This window comes from Polyergus mexicanus, unplaced genomic scaffold, assembly GCF_030449975.1.
Source record: "Polyergus mexicanus isolate NDT 795.1 unplaced genomic scaffold, iyPolMexi1.0 SCAF_3, whole genome shotgun sequence".
Lineage (NCBI taxonomy): Eukaryota > Metazoa > Arthropoda > Insecta > Hymenoptera > Formicidae > Polyergus > Polyergus mexicanus.
The window spans coordinates 12,016,493-12,038,151 of record NW_027223323.1 but is presented as its reverse complement, the minus strand read 5'-3'; the positions used below and the strand labels follow the sequence as shown (position 1 = coordinate 12,038,151).

The following is a 21,659-nucleotide window of genomic DNA, read 5'->3' as shown; positions in this document are numbered from 1 at the left end:
TTTAAAATTTTATAAGCTTTTTAGAACTTTATATGTGCGCGATCAATATATTTGTGAATGCGATATTTGTGAACAACGATTAGATAATCAAATTTTCTTTTGGATTGCAATAAATATAAAAATAAATGGAAGAATACGATCAAAAAATTAAAAGATTGCGACTGTAATCTAGATCGCAAGATCGCATAATCGGTGATGGTGGGTGATAAAATAAAATTTTTTACAACTTAAAGAGTTTTAGCTTATGCTACAAGAGAAAAAAAAAAAGATAGGATACGCGTAAGAGGCGAAGAGTGTGCTGGAAGTGGTAAGAAAGGTGGAGACGTAATTGAAGTAAGTAAAATCTCTTCTTCTCTTGAAAAGTTGTCATTTTGATATGAAAATGTTCTCGTTTTACATAGGCAAGCCGTCGTACATAGCAAATTGTTATAAACTCTATGTAATACAAACAACATCCTCTGTTCTTCGAACGGAACTCGTTCTCCCCCCTCTCGCGACGAGATCACTATTCAAGAATCGGAGTTTAGTTTTATATATATATATATATATATATATATATATATGTATGTATGTATGTATGTATATATGTATATACATATACATATATATACAGATTATTCGGTGAGTTATTTTCGATAAACATACACAACAAGAGATTTTGTATTTTTTTTCTCTTTTTTTTTCTTTTCCTGTCTTAAACGCGTGTCCAAAGGCACACACTTCTTTACACATAAATCTCATATATAATACAGTAATATACAAAATTAACTTTTTATAATCTTTCTATAAATGTCGAACGGGACGCGTCGTCTCTTTTCACGTCATCAATTTATAATGTACAAAGCGCGTATGCGAATGTAGTGTATCGTATATGTAATGTATTTGTGAACATACGCCGTATGTGATTTATGCGACCCTGCCGGCTTCGACAGCTGGAAAAATCCACGAGTTTCAACGAATTACGATAGCATTTACGCTGACTCAAAAGATTCTCCCAGAGCACGCAGAATTCTATAGCTTCTTCGTATTGCTCGATTTTCCTATTTATGTATTTGGCGCTATTAGGAATGCCCTTTGAAACGAATATCTGCATAATTTTGTCTGTCAAGGCATTCTCGAAATTGCCAGATCGTCTGTCGATTCGTGCGCGGTATATTAAAAGGTGGCTAGATTATGAAAGGAATTGACAGGATTTCATCCGCGGCGAAAATGAACGCTTAATTTTAAAAAGGATGCATTTCTCTGATTTCATTCAATTTAACGATTCTTTACAACTTATTTATCGGAGTGCACCGACGAAAATCTTTCGTCGAATTATAATACAAGAAAAGTATCTTAGCAAAAAATACTACGCTAAACGGATCTAATTCTGATCATCTAATCTTGATTACTCGACGATCGATCACGATACGGAGAACAATTTTGTATCTTAGCACACATTTTGATATCGATTGCGTTCGCCACGTTTGATTCATCGCATTACTCGCGTAGAAATTTGGCGCACCGGGCAGGATCGGATAGCACGTTAAATTCGTTTAGAGTAACTCGATTACGTCCGTATAAGAGCGTTTACAGAGCCTGCTGATCGCAGTAACGAGAGGTAGAGAGCATAGAATATCTCGGAGCATCTATGATCAGGGTTGATACATGGTTAATCCGCAATATTTAGAGATGTTTTACTATGTATTATTCATTATATAAAGTGTTTCTTTCTTTCATATTTTTTAAGAAATGTATAATATAATAAAAAGAATATATTTTATTAAATTAACACATTGTCAATATATTCTCACATAATATAGATTTGATACGTACATGAAAATATTTTAACTAAAATAAAAAAATATATTTAAAAAAGAGAGGAAGTTATATTTTATTTTCATTAATTTTTTTTCTTTTTACTCAAATTTTTTTAAGTAAACGTAATTATATTCAGGAATCTCGCGAAAAAAGAGTCATTTGTTGACTGATAAGATCAATGGAAAATATTAGATGGAAAATCGAATTCACGTGTAGCAACCCCGACAGCCGAAGAAAACGATGTAATGTACAAATGTCTATATAAGTTCGTCAGGCGAGGTTTCATTCAATTTCACAATGCGACAGTCGAGAGTTCGATCCGTGGCGAATGCACACAACTGTCGATTAATTTGACACCGATTGTTGGCTATGAATTCAGCTCGATCTTAGAGAAGGACGGCGTTCCTTCCAAACAGCGCGCATGTCAGCAACAACGTCGTGACTAGGAGACGCAGACTTGATCTAGCGTTTGTCGCCAGGCCGCACTGATCTTTGATCTCGCTCTCGCGGGTATGCGTGCGTATGCAGGATTCTGGTCGCTTTCGCTTCAGGCCCGCGAATGCCTTCTGGCAAACCAGGGTGTTGTTCTCGTATATTACCTCTTCGGGCGTGATGCTCAGAGTCGGCGACTTCATGTCGCCGCAGCCATCATTCACCACCACCAGCAACAAATTGCTGAAGCTCACCTGCTGCACCACGTATGGTCGTATGCACTTGTCGTCCGCGTCCATGTCGTACATGTCAAACGAGGTATTGCGCAAGTACAGATACACCTGTAGATTTGTGAATAACGCATAAGAACTTGCTGAAGAACAAAGGAAATTAGCAGAGACTGTCATTGACTTTTTACTGTATTATTGAGTTTATGGATTGAGATTGATATATCCCAAATAACCAAGTGTGATTAACCATATTGAGTTAATTATAATTATAACAACAACTTATTGTTAGCAACATGACAGCAATCTCACAGACACTTGGCTATCTGGGATATTGGCATAAAAGACTTTATTCAAGATTATTTGTTCTTGATCATCAATCTCCGTAACAACGTATTCGGAAATGTTTTGATATCGCTTCATGGCTCGGTATCAATTGGATTATAAAATGACCGCAAGAACAGTTTTATTCCACAGAAATGAAAAGCAGGAACGCAACAGCAGTTCTAATAGATAGAATATGATATAATATGTGCATGATAACATTTATGCGTGTGTGGATTCAGGTTTACCTCTTGATCGCACACTTCTAAACGCGTACGATTGATCAGAAGCGACTCGTCGAAGGTTCTCTCCTCCTTCGAATCAGCTGGCAAAGATTTCTCTTCGCTTTCGTGATCATCGTCATGAACGGCGGTCTCCTCGTCATTGACGTAGCCATACGCTCCTGCATAATCAGGTTCCAATATGCCCGTCTTTGCCCAGGCCCAAGCGGCTTGACTGACCATCCACGATATTGCCTTCTGAAGATGTTTCCACGGCTGCTACGTGACAATTTTAAAGCAAATAAAGCTTTTTTTTTATAATTGCAGAAATAATTGCCAAAAAGTACTGTTTTTCAATTATATTTCTTCAGATTGAAGAAGGAATATTTGCGCACATATTGTATATACATGCGCTTTTGATCAAGCAATTAAGATTTTTTTTTAATCGTTCAAACAGGATATCGAAGAAATTATTTAACTAGCTTTTCTAAAATCAAAGAATTCAATTTAAAAAATATTATTATTATAAATGAAATTCTTACTGTAAATAATGCATTGGCGGCGTTTTTGGACGGCGTACTCTTGAAGCATACCGCTTGATAGTCGAATACCCTTATTCTTTCGAAGACACCCTCCTTGACCAAGCTAAGCATAATCGAACCTTTGATCTCACCAAAGAATCTACCGGCCTCCTTTTCGTCCTCAGCGGCGACTATGTAGCCGTTATTGTCAATCAGATAACATGCCCAGGTGTCATCACCGCAATGCCTGTTGCAATTGCCGAGTCCCTCGCAGCTGAACGTTATGTTCTGGAAAAGTGCTTGCAGGGCAGTGTGCTGGAACTGGAAGCCGACCACTGCAACCGGCGCCTTCATCGTCTTCCCGTTTACTGTAGATTTAACTTTTTCACAGATTTAATATCTTCCTTTACCAAATATATATAATTTATTAGTTAGTTATTATAAATAAATTATAAGGCTTCTTTGTAAGTTTTCCACATCGTCGATATCAAAATTATTCCTATTAAATTAACACTTGAATTTTCACGAATGTGTAACTTACTTTAAAGTATCTTACTTATTTATTTAATTTTAATCTCCATTTATTTATAATTCCTAAAAATTGCTTTATAATTTGAAATATTTAAATGAATTTTATACATACATATATAATATATATATACAGGGTGTTCCATCAAAAATGGTCGTCCCCTTTTATCTTTTAAACTAAAAAAGATAGACCGTAATAAATATATATGAAATTAAATGGTTCAAACTGAACTCTATTGTGAGCACAGTGGTTGCCTCCAAAAGCTATCTGTATTAACGAACGGAGCATAATTTTTTTATAATAATAAATTTATAATAGTGAATTATGATTTTATAATAGTGAATTTTTCGACAAAAAAGTTGTAGCGCTGTGTAAAACAAATGCAACGATGTATTATTTTGATGTCTAGAAAATTTTTGAGAAAACTGAGTAAAGCGATAAAGCTTGAGCATTTTAATATTTTGGGAAATTAGAAATTTTAACATTTTGCAAGAGGAACACGTTCCTCTTTTATCTTAAAGATTTGAATGTCAACTTACCAATGAATATCGCACGACTAGCAGTGACTAGGGTAGTGTTGTCGGAACCTACATCATCAATCGGGACGGAGAAAACGAAGCTGTCCGAATTCACATAATATTGCTCGACTGCCCGTTTGTACCACACCTCATCGATGGCTCGAGTATACAGTTTGCTAAAATGATCCTCCGGTAGCGAAACGTTCTCATCCACTGGGAAATCCTGCCACCTTGTCAGCCCGCTGTGCGTGGCCATGAACGCCAGAGTCACCGCGAAACGTTGTTGAAATTCCTTCCTGCGAGGGAGAATACCTTAGAAACGCTGAATCGGGTCGCTTGCGAATCGAGCTGGCGTTTACTCGCGCTTTTACAAGAGCGTTTTTATAAACTTGGTTCTACACGATGTACAAAAGCTTTTCAAAATCGTACGCAAGCCCGTAACTCCTTTGCGCCATTGTCTGAATAATATTTTATCAAAATTCAAATTTTCGATTAAAAAAGAACAAGAAGAATTGCAACTACTACACTTTGTTTTAATTTTGTATTCGACGATAGCGATTACTATCCGCAACTAAAACTGGACAATTTATATTAAAAATCATGACTAATCAATAGTTAAAATAGTTAAATAATATGACTTTATAAATCACTCTATCATCCTCTATTAACTTTTCAATTGTCGAGTACTAACCTATACAGCACAGAACATTGCAATTACATTGCAGTAATATTACAATCTTGCAAGTTGCAATGTAATATTGTTGAGACATTATTGGAACATATAATTGTAATATTTTATGAGAATGTTACAGCAACATTTCAAAAACATTACAAAAAACAGTTTTCGGTAATCGCTAATTCGTTTGTTTACCGCTATGCGGCGCGCGTTGCGTTATCTATCCCGTATTTAAGTTTCAGTCACGATGATTACATAAAGCTTGCAAAGAGCGGCTAATAAAATTAAAAGATATAACTATTTTTATCAGTTTAATTTATCCGATACAATCCCAACACAGGGAATTCAGATATTGAACTGATTGTTCAGTAATCGGATACATAAATATCCAAAAAAGTTAAAATTATTCGTTAATTGTCTACTTAAGATGTAAAATAGAGTTTAATATCTATATAAGTAAACTTTTAACTTTTATGAATGAAATTATTTAATCATTACTATTTTCTTAAACTTGTAAATTATTTATAAAATAGCGATGTTAACTAGATAACAGGAAATTGTTAAATAGTTTCCATTCCTATTATATAAAACCAAAAATTTTATAATAATTTTTTAATATGCACGACATTTCAGATTTTAATAAATAAACTTCGAGAATATATAAAGACATCCAAGAGAGAAAAAACTCGTAATTGCGTAAATTCACAATCTTTTTTTCTTATTTCTCTTGGATGTCTTTATATATTTTCAAAGTTTATCTATCAAATTTAAAGCGTTCTGCATATTTGTAGCAACGCATTTCAATATTACAAATACATTGCACCGTAACATTACTATAATATTACATTGTAATATTTCTAAGGGCGGACATCTCAAAGTTGCCGCAGACTTGCAATAACATTGCAGAAACATTTCGCAATTTCCATGCAATATTACAATGTTTCAATGCAAGGTCTATGCAACGTTTCTGCAATCTTTCGGTGCTGTATGGGAAGAAGGTTTTGTGCGTGTGTGCATTGAAAGTTCGTACGTACAAAGAGAAGATTAATTTTCACTTTTATGAAATGACGCAAACGAGCCAACGGATATTTTCAAAGACACTGTTACAGCGATCAATTAATCACACATCAGGAAAGTCCTCTTGCTTTCGCAGTGTTGCTCGCAAAAAGCGTTCCTCCTCTTCAGGCTTCCGTTCCTAAAAGACGACGTTCGCCCTATGACAGCTTGCAAGCTAATTTGTGCCGATCTCCAAGTGTCGAAAGACAAGAAGCGAAAGAAACAGAGTAAGGAAACGAAAGAGAAAAAGAGAGAAAGCGAAGATTATATCGATGAATATATTATTTTTTTTTTTTACACAAAAGATAGCGAATTAATGAACATTTAAGAAAATAAAAGAATATCATGAAAAATAGTAAAAGATTCTGGCAATTTTTCTATGATACTCGAGACAAGATTTCTTTTATACCAACACAAGCATAAAGAACACAATTGTTGTGAATGAGAAATGGAAAATAAAATGAAGTGAAAGAGAAAAAAATCTTCTCTCGAAACGATGGAAAAAAAGCGAGAGAGCTAAGAAGAGAGAAGAAAGATAAGAAAAGAGAGAAGAGCCGACGCTTGTATTACAGTATACGAAAGATCGAGAATTAACTTGTTACTTTCTAAGAATGTAAGGTGCGTTGTGATGGCGTTACCTGGTCATCTGATTCATCAGCCTAGCTAAAGGTCTGCATGGCGTCAAAGTGGTAAGTACATTAGTCAAAAGGAACAGGTGCATTTTCTATCCTCATAAAAATAAGAGAAACAAGACAGATAAATAGAGAGAAAGAGTGAAGAGTTGTGCATAAAATAGAAAAACAAAGTAAAACACGGGACGGAGTATTCGTGTGATTCACGTGTAAGTTTTAATTCTGATAAGGAAATATATAATGATAGAGAAAGAGTGATCTCTCCGTCCTAAAGATGCGCCGAGCAACGACTAGTCGATCGATCCTTTTTTTTTTTTTGCTATAAAAATTTTTTCGATCCATCAGTTTCTATAATGGATGAATATGAATATGAATATGACAATCAAGCCACTTGAATGATTAGTTCTTTGTGTGCGTTAAATTTTTATTATAGTTTTAATTGATATAATTTTTACTTTTTGACAAATAATGTCTTTGAATAGAATCGACGCCTCATGTAGCGATAAAATGACGTTTATTTTATTACAAGTGTAATATCGATTTCAAGTTGATGGTCAATATTACATAAAAATATGAAACATTATAAGACGCGGATAATGTTATTGGAAAATTCGACCGACTAATCGCGCGCTCGTTTAGACGCGAATATAACGGGGGAAAGGAAAATTCGTTCACTGTTTTCACGAGTAGCCTGGCCATGCTGTGTAGAGCGCTCTTTTACGCCGGATAATAAATCGAAATTATGCTCACCCTGATGCTTCGCGAGTGGAACTGGGATTTGCTGGGGTTTGCTGGGCAAACCATTCGGTTACCTTAGCATCATACACCAAACTGAGCAGCAAATTCCTATCGCAGTAGTATGAGTTCTTGTCGGTCTTGGAAGGATTCGCTATCGGATTGAAGGGAATAATTTTAGATGCAATTAATCTTAAACTTACATTAAAAATTAATTCCGCAAAAAAAATATATATATATATATATATATATATATATATATATACAGGGTGTCCCATTTTAAACTCAAATATCTCAGAAACACTGCGTTAAATCGAAAAATGTTTCAAACAAAAGTTGTGTGGCTTCAAGGCGGCCATAAGATGGTGACAATGATTTGACCTTGGAAAATCATTTAAAGGTCATGTGAAGGTCAACTTTAAAATCTTAAATGGAAACCCCCATTTTTTATTTAGTATTCTTATAGCTGACATTGAGAGCTTTCCAAAACACTATAATAAAGTATTTTTTTATTAAGTACTTTTTGAGTTATTTTATATTTTAATCTGACATATTTTGATATAAAAAATAAAATATTTCGTAAAATATTCAATTTTCGATAATTTTACCGTAATACTTCTATGTAGAATAATAAGACAAATTAATTAGTGCCAAAAAAAAACAAATAATTGTTTAAAAAAATACATTGTAAATAATTTTCTTAAAAATAATTTTTTTTTATACTAATTGATTTGTCTCATTATTCTGTACATAGAAGTATTACGGTAAGATTATCGAAAACTTAATATTTTACGAGATATTTAATTTTTTATATCAAAATATGTCAGATTAAAATATAAAATAACTCAAAAAGTACTTAATAAAAAAATACTTTATTATAGTGTTTTGGAAAGCTCTCAATGTCAGCTATAAGAATACTAAATAAAAAATGGGGGTTTCTACTTAAGATTTTAAAGTTGACCTTCACGTGACCTTCAAATGATTTTCCAAGATCAAATCATTGTCACCATCTTATGGTTCCTATGAAGCCACACAACTTTTGTTTGAAACATTTTTCGATTTAACGCAGTGTTTCTGAGATATTTGAGTGGGTCCTGTAAAATGGGACACCCTGTATATATAAAGTTACATTGATATAAAAATAATAAATGAGTATAATAAGAAGACGCGAATTAATAATTCAAGAGGTTGTAACATACTATGAGAGGTGTGAGGAGGAGCTGAAGCGGTGTATTCCGGCGGCTGGGATCGCTGCTTCATGTCGATCCACTTCCAGCCTGGTTGGCGGGTACGCTCCAGAAAGTGTAGGAGCTGCATCTCCGAGGTATTGAACCTGTGTTCACCCTCGTAGTGGTACCTAGCGTTTGCAACAAGAGATTAGCATAAATGGTCCTATTTTTTCTAATTGCATTCCTAATCGCTTTTCTGCCATTTTTCCCCCTTCTCTCTCCCCTTCAGACTTACTTGCAGTACATCCAATGAGGGTGCACCCGCCAGTTACTACCCGCGAAGTAATCTGTCACGTTTTTCCCTATAATAGTTCAATTCATTCAACTTTGACATAGAGGGCCCGAGAGACAGATCAGCGACGAAAGCCCCTCGTCTAGTTAAGAGAAAAATTGAAAATCGAAACATTGTAGTCGCTTTAATAACTTTAATAATTAAAAAAAAATTTTGCGTCAATTATCGTGCTCTTCCATTATCGCTAAATATAAATATCATTTTTGTGTATCTGTTCAAATAACCATGCGTGATTAATCATACTGATTAATAATCATATTGCTGTCACGTTGCCAACAATAATAGTTGTTCGCTGTCATGTTGCCAATGACTGCATTATTATCGGCAATATGACAGCAACTTCACAGAGACATTTGGATATATAGTTTTGCTACTCAGAAAATATTAAACTCGTTCAAAAATTATATCTTTGAAATATTACAATAAAATATAAGTCGCAGATTATTTTCATAATACCAATTTATAACAATAAATTGAATTTTAATCAAAGAGCGTATGATAAGTGTCGAAAATTTTTTTCAGATATGACATTCTGCTTGTTAAAGTCGATACGATAATTCTCTGCACGGCAAAAATTAACTATTTTTATTGGAAAATTTAGCTGTACGAAGCATATGCTGATGTGAATTGTTTGATAACATTTTATCATTGGAAGCTTTCGTCGCTGTAGAATAATTTGTCAGACATTTAAAATCTTATAATAAAACCTTTAACGTGCAATCGATGTGTTTCCTCGACAGCATGCACGTGATAACTTCCGGTATGCTCGTGCTCAGGCAAACTGACCACAACTGTGAATGGTGTGTTTGCAATTCCCATGTAATTGTATTTTCTCTTCACTCTGCCGACGCGTTTCTAAAAAGAAAAATACGATATCAATCGACACAATGAAATAATATGAATCGATTGTCTCAGAAAAGATGTTATTTAAAAATTTTTATTTCCTTTATAAAGAATTAAACACGAAAAAAAAAAACATCCTTTTATGTAAAAATACCATCTATCATTATCAGAATTCATTTTTCGCAATTTTAGATTTATAAAATCCTTTCTAAAATAAATAATTTAAATAGTAAAACTAAATAATTAAATAATAAAACAATATAACAAAGAGATAGGAAACTTAAAATGATTGAAATATTATACAGGGTGTTTCCCAACTAAGTACATAAATTTGAAGGATATTCCTTGACTTATTTTAAGAATAAAAGTTCCTATACACATGAGTCCCAAAATGCTTCGTTTTCATGTATGTAATAATATGTAATAAATGTATAAAATGTAATAATAAAATAATGTAATATGTAACAAAAAAAATTTAATAATATCACATTAATATCACGCACACCAAATTTGAATAAAATATTTTTAAACGTTTTCTACATTTTCGAGATTTTCATTTTTTTTTTTTTGCACAACTTTGACACCCTGTATTTTGAAAACGAAGCAATTTAGGACACAGTTTATAACATCTTCTCTTCTTAAAATAAGCCAAAAAATATCCTCTTTAAATCTGTATACTTACTTAGGAAACACTCTGTATATACTTTCTGCGACATAACATTTCTACGAAAATAATAAGAATACTAGAAGAGTTTTTTAATAGCGATTACAAGATTGAGGTCATCAGTACAAGTTACATAATTACATACGTATTTATGAATATTTATATTGTCGAATAATAATTGTAACGTACTTACCATATCGTCATAATGATACTTTGTATGAAGCGTCACGCTACCGTTCGTCTGATTCACCACGTCGTTGCGTAGCTATAGAAAACGCAATAAACTAATGTATAATGATTTAATAATTGTTAGCGACACGTGTAACATCTAACAACAGTACTGCTCAAACTTCAAGAGCGTGCGTGTCATTAATATGTGCATGCTCTATGACTTTTATTGCAGAAATTACTTTCTTTACATATTTGCCCTGAAAATTTGCAAGACTTTACGAAGCGATCTCTCATTCATTTACCATAATGATTCCTTCATCGAATTCCCTGGGGCCTCTGTCGTGATCCATCAATTCGACCTCCGCCATATCGACGCTGTTATATGCCGGCTTTAAGATGCCCTGGAACTGTTTTACATTTTCATTTTTACTATCTATTTACTTTTATTTTATTATATTAAAGTCAATAACTCAATGTCGATATAATTTGTAAGGCGATAAAAATTATGCAATTTGATATAACGTAATATAAATATATGAAATTTCAAGATTTAAAGGCGTATATGCATGCCTATGGAAAAAGAGCTAAATGTAATTAAAGAGGCATATTTACCACTGGGCGCAGATCGGGATGAATCAGGATAAAACCATTGTTGGTCACGATGAAAGCGTAGCCGTTGACGCCGAGCTGCTCCCACGTTAGAGAAATGAAAAAAAGAAAAGACAAGAAATCGTATCATCGCGATTTACATTCGTAATACCGTCAATTGATGCATCGTCGTCTTCTTAAAGATCATGATAGATATTAATAGCGTTTTCATGCCACTCTTCTTAATAGAGTCGTCGTGTTCGATGCCGAAAGAGGCACTTGACCCCTGATTCAAGTATCTCATTTATCATTTTAATATCTTATTGTGAGTTTGTGCGATCGCATCGTGTAACATCTATTTACAGAACATCCTAACTTTGTAATCCCTAATGAATTTAATTTGTATCAACGAGAGCATATCTCAAGCGCGGTAGAAAAATAAGTGTGTTAAAATAATATACAATGAGAATTGTGTATTTTAATTTATTTCAATTAATTTCGAAAGATAATATATAAAATTACTATTAATTTTGATTTTTAATCTTAATTTTTAATTTTCAATTATAATCGTCAAATTAAAAATCTTTGATGCATAGATTTATATTTCGGCTTTTAAATATTCTGGATTATAGTATATTTTCCCCAATATTGTTGCTAACAATTTATTATAACGATAAAGATAAATCTGTTGTAAAAATAAAGTGAGCTTAATTTGTGCAATGTCTCTCACCATGTGTGGCATCATTAGCTTCTGGATCTCTTCGATCGGTACATCCGTGCCGGCAACACCGAGGAGATTGGCGATCATCGTCTGCGCAGACAATTATCGACACGTTTATTAAAAAACCTGTCGCATTGCGTGACACCGCGCTATCATGTCATGACAACGTTAATATATCGAAATAAATTACGAATTATCATCATCACCAAGTCGCATAACCAGAAGCGTATCTACCTTCTCCAACAATTCTATCACAATAAGTTCGTCTACAGAAACACGCTTTAGTATATTAAGAAACCATATGTGTGTGTGTGTGTGTGTGTGTGCGAAAAATAATTACCCCCTCGCGTGTGTATAACAATAATGGGCATAAAATTATTTTTAATTAGTGATAAGGTATATATATGTCGTACAAATTCTGAATTGAGAAACGTGAATATTAAACGAGAAAATATGTTTGCCTGAATTATTAAGATGTTGATAAATTTTTAATTGTGTACTATTTTATAAATTTTATAATAAAATAATTATTGCAAAATCTTTTCCTAAATAAAATAATATTTAATGAAATAATTTCTTTCGTAATTACAATATCTGTTATACAGGATGTCCCAAAGCACTCTTGACAACGCTTGTGAACAGGTAGAGCATAGTAAACTGAACAGTAAAGTCCTGTAACATTTTTTTCTATAACGCTTAATAAAGGAGTTATTATTGAGTAAAGTCTCGCCAATCAGCGCCGATCTTTAGCCGCGCGCCTGATAGTGTGCGTGAGCGGTTCGTCGCTACGACGACGCACCCTACCAGGCGGGCGGCTCACCGACGTGCGTCCGGCGCTGATTGGCCAGACTTTACTCAATAATAATTCCTTTATTAAGCATTACATAAAAAAACGGTACAGGACTTTTCGGTTCAGTTTACTGTGCTCTACCTGCTCACGAGCGTTGTCAAGGGTGCTTTGGGACAGCCTGTATATGTACTGTACAAAAAAAGAAAAAAAATTGAAAAATGCTTTGATATTATAATATATATATATATATATTATGTAAATATTAAGAATTGTATTTTTATTTCAGAAATGTGTAAAATTGCGCGCGAGAGGGACTAGCAATAAAAGAGTGTGTTAGTCTCTTGCGATTAGACGCAATAACTAATTCAACTACTGTCTCAATTGTATGTAATAATAATAAGAATAATAATAACGATACACAATAAAAATTATAGTAAATAAACAACAAATTTTTTCTATAATTAATTAACAACATCGGACCAGGCTATCCTAAGTGTTAGGTGTTAGTTCAAGTAACAATTAGCTCTGTTCTTTCGAAGTGATGACCTTCCTCTCTCTCTCTCTTTATCTTTATTTTTTATCAGATATAAAAATTTAAAATATTTTATGTATCATTTGTGATTATGGGTATCGTATGTAAATATGTTATAAAAATAATGCCTATCATGTGCACACTATATAGAAAAAAAATTTTTTTTTGTTTGGTTTTGATACCACCGAGAAAGATTAATTATAATAATTTTTCTCGAAGAGACAGAGGTCATCACTTGAATTTGATCTACGAATATCTCTGACTAACGAAATCTAGCACTCAATAAACTGTTAAATTTGCATTTATGTACGTGCGTATCTGCTGTTACTCACGATAGAAGGAGCAAGTGACCGGAAGAAGCAATTAATCATTATCACCTTGTGTAAAATAAATTATGTAATAATAATAATTGCGTTATTTTCTTGTGTCGCATCATTAAGAAGGAGTTTGTCAAAAATCAATGAGCTTCCAACTTGAATTTCCTTTTCAAAATTTTTTACTTGCTCCTTCGATTTAATATCTTTCTCTCGTATTATAGAAATATATAATTATAGTCACTGCAGAAACGATCTCTACGAATCAATCTTTACGAGGATTCTTTTTTCGTTGTACGCAATCCAATAGGGGGGCAGGACTTTGCCATTTTTTCTACTCGTCTCGACAGGACACAGGGTAGACTAACGTACCTAAACCTACCTAATGACTTAAAATAATTCCAATAACTAGTATTAGAGATCAACACAAGAGATACCAGAGAGTCGAATGTGGACCTAAAAGAGATCTATGCGAATCTACGACCTCGTTCCAACATCTTTTATATCGCGATTGTATATTGTTATTGTTACCAAAGTAGGAAGCTAAGCAAATTTTGAAATATTTGTGGAATAAGCATTTTTCTCTCAAAGTTTGACGAGTTTAACAAATAATAAATCAAGATCCGTTAAACGACAATTATAAATTCGATGACGAAGATGAAATCGTAGGTCGTCGGTCGCGTAAAAACGAAAGATAAAGATATACAGGATAATACTATATGCATCGTAGAGCAACGTTGCTTTTTGTTTTATCTGCCAACCTCTCTTGTCTCTGTCACCCAGTACGCTTCATTCACCAGCACCTGCCTTGTGATGTTCTGTGGACAAAGAGGGACTTAAAACCGAAGTAAGTGTAGAATGAATATATATACCTTAAGGAAATGTGATTCGCGAGGGACTTTTATCTCTCGCATCTGTCGTTTTCATCAATAATGCCGCATTTAGTCGCATTTTCATGTATTTCGAAGAATTAATGGAAATGTCGCGAAGAGAATGTAATTCGTATATGAAAATGCAAAGAGCAGACAAGGAAAAAAAAGAGAAAGCGAATGATATTTAATAATGATTGAACGAATGACTGAACGGAGAGAAACACCATTTCGTTTTGACGAAACGGTTTGAACGTGATCCTTTATTGACAATGTATGAGCGTACAATCGTCGCTTTTTCACCAGCCGATTTTCGGCGTTGTACGATATCAAACGATACAATGGATGATCGGAAACCTTACCGCGTTCTCGCGTCGATCAAACACCGGCATGCTGACCGAGGTCATCAGTTTGTACTGCAATCCACTCGTCTGATCATGCTGCTTTTGCTTCACATATCGCCGATCCTGCTCCTCCATATTGTATATCCTGTATTTGTGGCGCAGAATGAGATCCTTCTGTTCCTTACTCTCGCGCTGCTCCCACAGCCAATCAGTCATTTTCGGATCCGTCACGTCGGCATAAACGGGCGTCCAGATGGTCGGATGATCTGTGCGGCCCAGCACCAATGGCCTCGCCATCACCGGCACATACTTTAATACCTGATTCAGATCCGAAAAATTTACGTAATCCCGTAAAGAATTAAAAAATTTTGAAAATAAATAAATTTGCAAAACATGTTCTCCTAATGTCAAAAAAATGTATAGGGGAAAGTTGGGTAAAATCGGCTAGGCGGGTCAAACCGGGTACCCCTTTTTTTTCATAATAAACACTGCTATCTGTGACTAATTTGCGTTATCAGTTGTACATTGGCGCCATCATTATTTTAAAACAAATCGTGCCCCTGTGCGCACGATATTTCTTTTTTAACAGAAGTTCGAAGTTTTTAACCCAAGAAAAATCGATATCGAGGCAAGAATCAAGTCGTCGTGCACTTTTTTTATATAGAGCATCTGTTTCGGTAAGCGCAGCATTGTATTCTGTACATATTAGAGAGTATATCGTATTTTAGTTTTGTTCGGCACTTTGTACACCGAAATATACAATCGCCGTATTTATTATTTTCCTTGTGTTGGGGTAAAACCGGGTGCTTACACATCTCATGTAATGAAAAGAGAAAGAACTATTATCCTGAATTTGTCTCCCTACAAAAAGCAGTTGAAAACGACAATTAACACTCAGAAAAAGAAACCACCAAAAAAAAAAAAAGGTTTTTTTGAGATCCCTAAAGTTAAAAAGTTAAATAAGAAAGACCTGCAGCAATGTCGAACAAGTGGATATCTTTATTTGTGATTTTTGTCAATAGAATACATCTTTATATTGTATTTAGATTAAAATAAATCTAGAATTATGCGGTGTTTTGTATATTTTCAAATGGTACCGGTTTTACCCTACCGGTAGAACAAAACCGGGTACTTTGACTTCTTTACAAAATCTTGTTATTCTTGATAACCAAAAATTTTTTTTCAGCAGTTAGCCTTATTTTCTCATAGTTTAAGATTCACTAAAGACTACTAATAGCCGGCAAAATTTTTTTTATTCTCAAATTTTTTATAGGGAAACAAATCTAAAAAAGTACCCGGTTTTACCCTACTTTCCCCTATATGTATCGTGATACTTTTATGTACAGAATATTAAGACAAATCAATTAGTGTAAAAAAAAAAAAATAATAATAATTGTTTAAAAAAGCACATTGTAAATAATTCCACTTAATAATTATACTTTTTTTTAAAAACAATTATTTTTTTATATCAATTGATTTATCTCATAATTCTGTACATAAAAGTATTACGGTAAGATTATCGAAAACTAAACATTTTACGAGACATTTTATTTATTATATCAAAATACGTCAGATTAATATATAAAATAACTCGAAAAGTACTTAATAAAGAAATACTTTATTATAGTGTTTTGAAAAATTCTCGAGATAAGCTACAAGAATATGCAATAAAAAATAGGGGTTTCAATTTAAAAAATTCAATGTGATATGACCTTAACAACGCCACCCAAGATCTAACTATATAATATTTCTATCTTCTTTTCCTTTTAGAATCACACAACTTTTGTCTAAGAAGTTTACTTTACTAAAACTTATAGGTTTTGAGATATTTAAACGGATAAATTAAAATGAGCCACCCTGTATATATTTCTTAACTATTTTCACAAAGATTTCTTGAATACTCTATTTAGTATTTAAATTCCTACAACTTGCAAATTTTACACGTCGTGACATTTGATTTAATTGAAGTTCCGATAGTATGCGCTTTTTTCTTTTATTATTTTTGCCGAACATAATAATATTTGTCGAACGTTTCTAACGATTTAATTCGTTACGTTCGCGAAATTTGAAGACCATCCCACGTACGACTTACCTCTTCTCTCACTTCCGCCGGAGTGCATAGATGCACGTAATATCCTCTGTTCGCACAAGCCATCCATTGCACCTCACGCACATCCGCGACCTCTCGGCCGATTAGATAGGTAAATACTCTGACGGGCATGTCGGCCTTCAGCGGCTCGTCCGGGTTGTCCTTCCAATTGTACTCCTCGAAGATCTCCTTGAAGTTATACGGCACTCCGTCGGTGATCAGCATAATCGCCTGATTGCACTTGGCACCCTCTTGCTCGGTGCGAAATGTTTCGAGTAGTTCAAAGGCAGTGGTCAGGGCCAGCGAAAAGTTGGCAATATTCTCCGTAGTAAGGTTCATAATGGCTCGTTTCAGCTCGCGCACATTTGCCAGGTTCGCCTGGACCAGAGTGTCGTTGAAGCAAGGCACTACCTGTACATATATTCGTCACTTAATTAATAATTATAATAATTTGATCTAATTGTAATATTTCATAAAAAGGGTATGCTCTCTCTGAAATGTTATTCTTATCTAAAATATGCAACTTAATGTTAGATTCTAGCTTTTTTAGATTTACGATTATTTGACATTTCAAACTTTTATTTAAATTGATCTAATTCATTCAACTTTTCTTACAAAGATGTATTAATTTTGTAACATATTTCAATTTTTTTGCATTAAGCCTGTGTTCTCTTATCAAAATTTTATGGTATGTTTTCAATCTTTCCATAATTTTCTTGATATCTTTTTTAAATATTTCAATCTTCGACAATTTAAATAATTAATTTTCCAGTTTTCCCCAAATATTCTATTTCTTGAACTAACATTGATTCCTTAATTGATTCAATTCTCTCGGAATGATTCTTACCCCTTTGATCGTATCGGAGAACGTGATGATGTTAACAAAGTCGTTGTTGCCGAGAGTGTCGAGAATGTTGTTGATCACGTGTCTGGCGATCTCTCGCCGTATACCCGTCATGCTACCAGAGGTGTCCATCAGGATGAGAATATCTTTGGGACTGGTAGCCGCTTCGATATACCAGCTCCTCGTCCTACAGTCGAACAGATCCACCGGCTCCATATACCAATTCATAGCGGGATACTGGCGCATGAAGCCGGTCGCGCTACCAAAGTACTGCCAGGACAATGACGGGTCTTGCTCGTAATTATTGACGAAGATGGGATCGAGCTTATCGGACCACTGAATCGCCCGGATGACGTCTGACGCGCGCTCGTATACATTCGTGGGCACATGCACTGCCGACATGCTGAGATTTACGTTGCCACCGAAATGAAGACTGCATTCGAGCTCGATGGTGTTGTTTTTTGCGTTGATAAACTCGTAGGATTCTGGTGGATCCATGTCCAAAGACGATAGCGCCGATTGCTCCGCTGTGTCCATTATTCTCTGAAAGAGTCAAAGTAATCAAATCCGTCACATTTACGGCTGTAATTTAAACAAATAAAGCGTTGAGATTTCGTTCATTCTTACAAACATTAAATATAATATATAATTTTACGATTGGTAAAATAAAAAGATCGCACCTTGATAGCCGAGATTTTGGACTCCATCATAGTTTTGATATCCTTAGCGATCTCCTGGACGAGGGCGGCTCCGTCACGTGGCGTCACGTCCGCCGCCTTGTAACTGTCTTGAAATTTCTCTACTTTTGTCACAAACTTGCCCAACTGCGACAACTCGAAGCCCAGCTTGTGCGCCCATGTCTTCACCCTATCATATGTGAACACATTATTATTATTATTATTATTATTATATAATTTTCATTAAAAAGTACAGCACAGAACATTGCAATTACATTGCAGGAATGTAAACAATCTTGCAAGTTGCAATGTAATGTTGTTGAGACATTATTGGAACATGTAATTGAAATATTTCATGAAAATGTTACTGCAAGATTCCAAAAACATTACAAAAAAACAGTATTCGGTAATCGCTAGTTCGTTCATTTACCGCTATGCGGCGAGCGTTGAATTATCTATCCTGCGTTTAAATTTTAGTCATGATAATTATATAAAGCTTGCAAAGAGCGGCTAATAAGATTAAAGATATGATAAATATTTTTATCAGTTTAATTTGTCTAATATGACCTCGACACAGGGAATTCAGATATTGAACTGATTATTCAGAAATCGGACAGATAAATGTCGGAAAAAGTTAAAATTATCTGTTTATTGTCTACATAAGATTTAAAATAGAGTCTAATATCTATATAAAAATTTATATAGATATTAAATTTATATAGATATAAAAATATATCTATATAAAATTTTAACTTTTACAAATTAAATTATTTAAATTTATTTAATTATATTATTATATTTAATTATGTAAGTGTTTTTGCTATATAATATATATATATAGTAAGATTTGTATCTAAAGATGTAAGGCAGTTTAAAAAACATATAAATGTTAAGATGGAAAACATTCGTATATATTATATTATTATAAATACACAGTAATGTATTGCATTATACTACAAGTATTAGTATTTACATTGCGAGGTTATTGCAATGTTACATTGCAATATTACAAAAAGCGGACATCTTAACGTTGCCGCAATCTTACAGTAATGGTGCAACAATATTTCGCAACCAGTTTGCAATATTGCAATGTTTCAATGAAATTATTCTGCAATATGTCTGCAACCTTTCTGTGCTGTATGGGAATATTCTGAAATCCAAATAAATTTTTATTTTATTATCATTTTGTTTGTAATTAAAAAATTTATATGCACCTTTTTATATTATTACATTATCTCGTCTTATATTTTTGACAGTGCACAATGCTATTTTGCTAGATGTATCATTCGGAAAAATATTTATATATGGAAAAAAAATTATGTTTACTATATCATTATTATATATTTCTTATTTCATCATCAGTTTCTTTCTTCATACAATAAATAAAATGTGATTAAAAAGCAGTTTGTAGGCAACAATAACATTGTGTGAATAATAATAATCTGATTGTGAACATGATAACTATCTGATAAAACAATGGTGATCTCATTCGTGAAAGAAATCCGTCTCTCGAAAAGAAATGACCAATATATATGTGTGAGCCATAACTTTTTTTCACACATATATAAATAAATCAAAAAAATTTGCCTTCTTAAGAAAAAAGAAAATTAAACTTCTCTAAAAAAGTATTGTAAAAAAACATACAGTAATTAACTATATTCAAATAGCGTGAACGCAATAAAACACAATTGTTATAATTTTCGTAATAAAACAAGTATCTTCAATGATAAACGACCGTAAAATTTTCCTTTATTCCCGAAAGTTCGTCTTCTATGAAACGTGCCGTCAACACACATGACAGTTTCGTCAAGAGACACAGTCCTTCACGGTTGACCTAAATATCTTTCGTCATCTCATTATCGTGTATATACCCATACAGCACAGAACATTGCAGCAACATTGCAGCAATATTGCTACATTACAGCAACATTGCGCCAATGTTGCAACGTTGCTGCAATATTGCTGCAATGTTCTGTGTTGTATGGATATGAATACGACGGAACGATCAGGCGAATCGTGTCGTTGCTGTCAAGCTGTAAGGATATTACTATAGAAAATAAACAGACCACGAGGTACGTACGTTTTAAAGGAGATACTGTCGCTACGATCGGGTGCCTCGATCAGGATCAGGACGACGACGATAGATGTGAAGCAGGGCCTCATAACTTTCCCTGACCACCTCTTTTAGCCACCTTGTTGATCCACTCCTCGGATGGAGGGATAGGGGAGTGTGTTCACGCAAGGACACGGTAAACAAAACTGAGGCTCGTGTCTCACATCAATAATGCTCACGTCAATCGTTCTTGTCGACGTCGTTGTCGATGTCGTCGTGTACGGTACGCGCTCACTAACTCTGTGGCGACTCATTCGGGACTTATGCGCCTTTCGAGCTTATCGATTTTTCGACTAGGCTTGCGCACGACATGAACCGAACGACGCGCCGACCACACCGACTGTCAGGTCAGATAGAATTCTTGGTCCTTCGATTGTGCGCTCAGTTGTCGGGAAAGAAGTAATAGTACTTATTGGTAATAGTACTTATTACTGTCAAACGTGCTGTCAATTTGCCTTGAAACATACATTTAGTTAAACAAAATAGACTTGATGTAAATATGTGCTTGAAGCATATTATACTATCTTCTATATATTACATTTTTAATAAGTGTTATCGATGCTCATTTGAATATTTTCAACCTTCCAACTTTTCTAATAGAGATATACAAGCCAGATTATAATATTTTCATAAATATAAGAAATCTATAGCAGCAAACAATAACAGAAATTATAACAATTAATTTATACTATTAAAGTTTAAAAAAATTGTTTCTTTACATATAACAATGTCATAGAGAATAATTTATTACAGCTAAAGCTATGCCGGTTAAAAGACACACTGTTATAGATTCATTTAAAATTTCTAAGTAATTAATAGAAATATCTTTATTTATTAGAATATATACAATTTATTATTAGATAATTATTTATGTATATTTATTATTAATTAAATTTATATGCAAAATT

At 33.7% G+C, this 21,659-nt stretch overlaps 1 protein-coding gene across 10 annotated transcripts; it reads right to left on the bottom strand.

Annotated features, from left to right (window-relative positions):
* Positions 1 to 328: 328 nt before the first annotated feature.
* Positions 329 to 21,024, bottom strand: Stj (voltage-dependent calcium channel subunit straightjacket). 10 transcript variants are annotated; one of them, XM_070293269.1, is made up of 19 exons: positions 20,719 to 21,024; positions 18,642 to 18,828; positions 17,965 to 18,504; positions 17,121 to 17,528; positions 15,047 to 15,346; positions 14,577 to 14,633; positions 12,189 to 12,269; positions 11,483 to 11,557; positions 11,173 to 11,277; positions 10,893 to 10,964; positions 9,900 to 10,047; positions 9,136 to 9,202; positions 8,871 to 9,028; positions 7,687 to 7,825; positions 6,943 to 6,975; positions 4,594 to 4,868; positions 3,547 to 3,893; positions 3,032 to 3,283; positions 329 to 2,573 (listed from the first exon to the last, which is right to left on the bottom strand). In XM_070293269.1, exons 1-19 carry the CDS (start codon positions 20,799 to 20,801, stop codon positions 2,187 to 2,189), a joined length of 3,714 nt encoding a protein of 1,237 aa, XP_070149370.1. In that variant the 5' UTR covers positions 20,802 to 21,024; the 3' UTR covers positions 329 to 2,186. The 10 variants fall into 10 exon arrangements, with proteins under 10 accessions (XP_070149370.1, XP_070149373.1, XP_070149372.1 ...); XM_070293272.1 differs by having other exon boundaries at positions 3,032 to 3,280; XM_070293271.1 differs by having other exon boundaries at positions 3,547 to 3,905; positions 9,136 to 9,187.
* Positions 21,025 to 21,659: the final 635 nt, after the last annotated feature.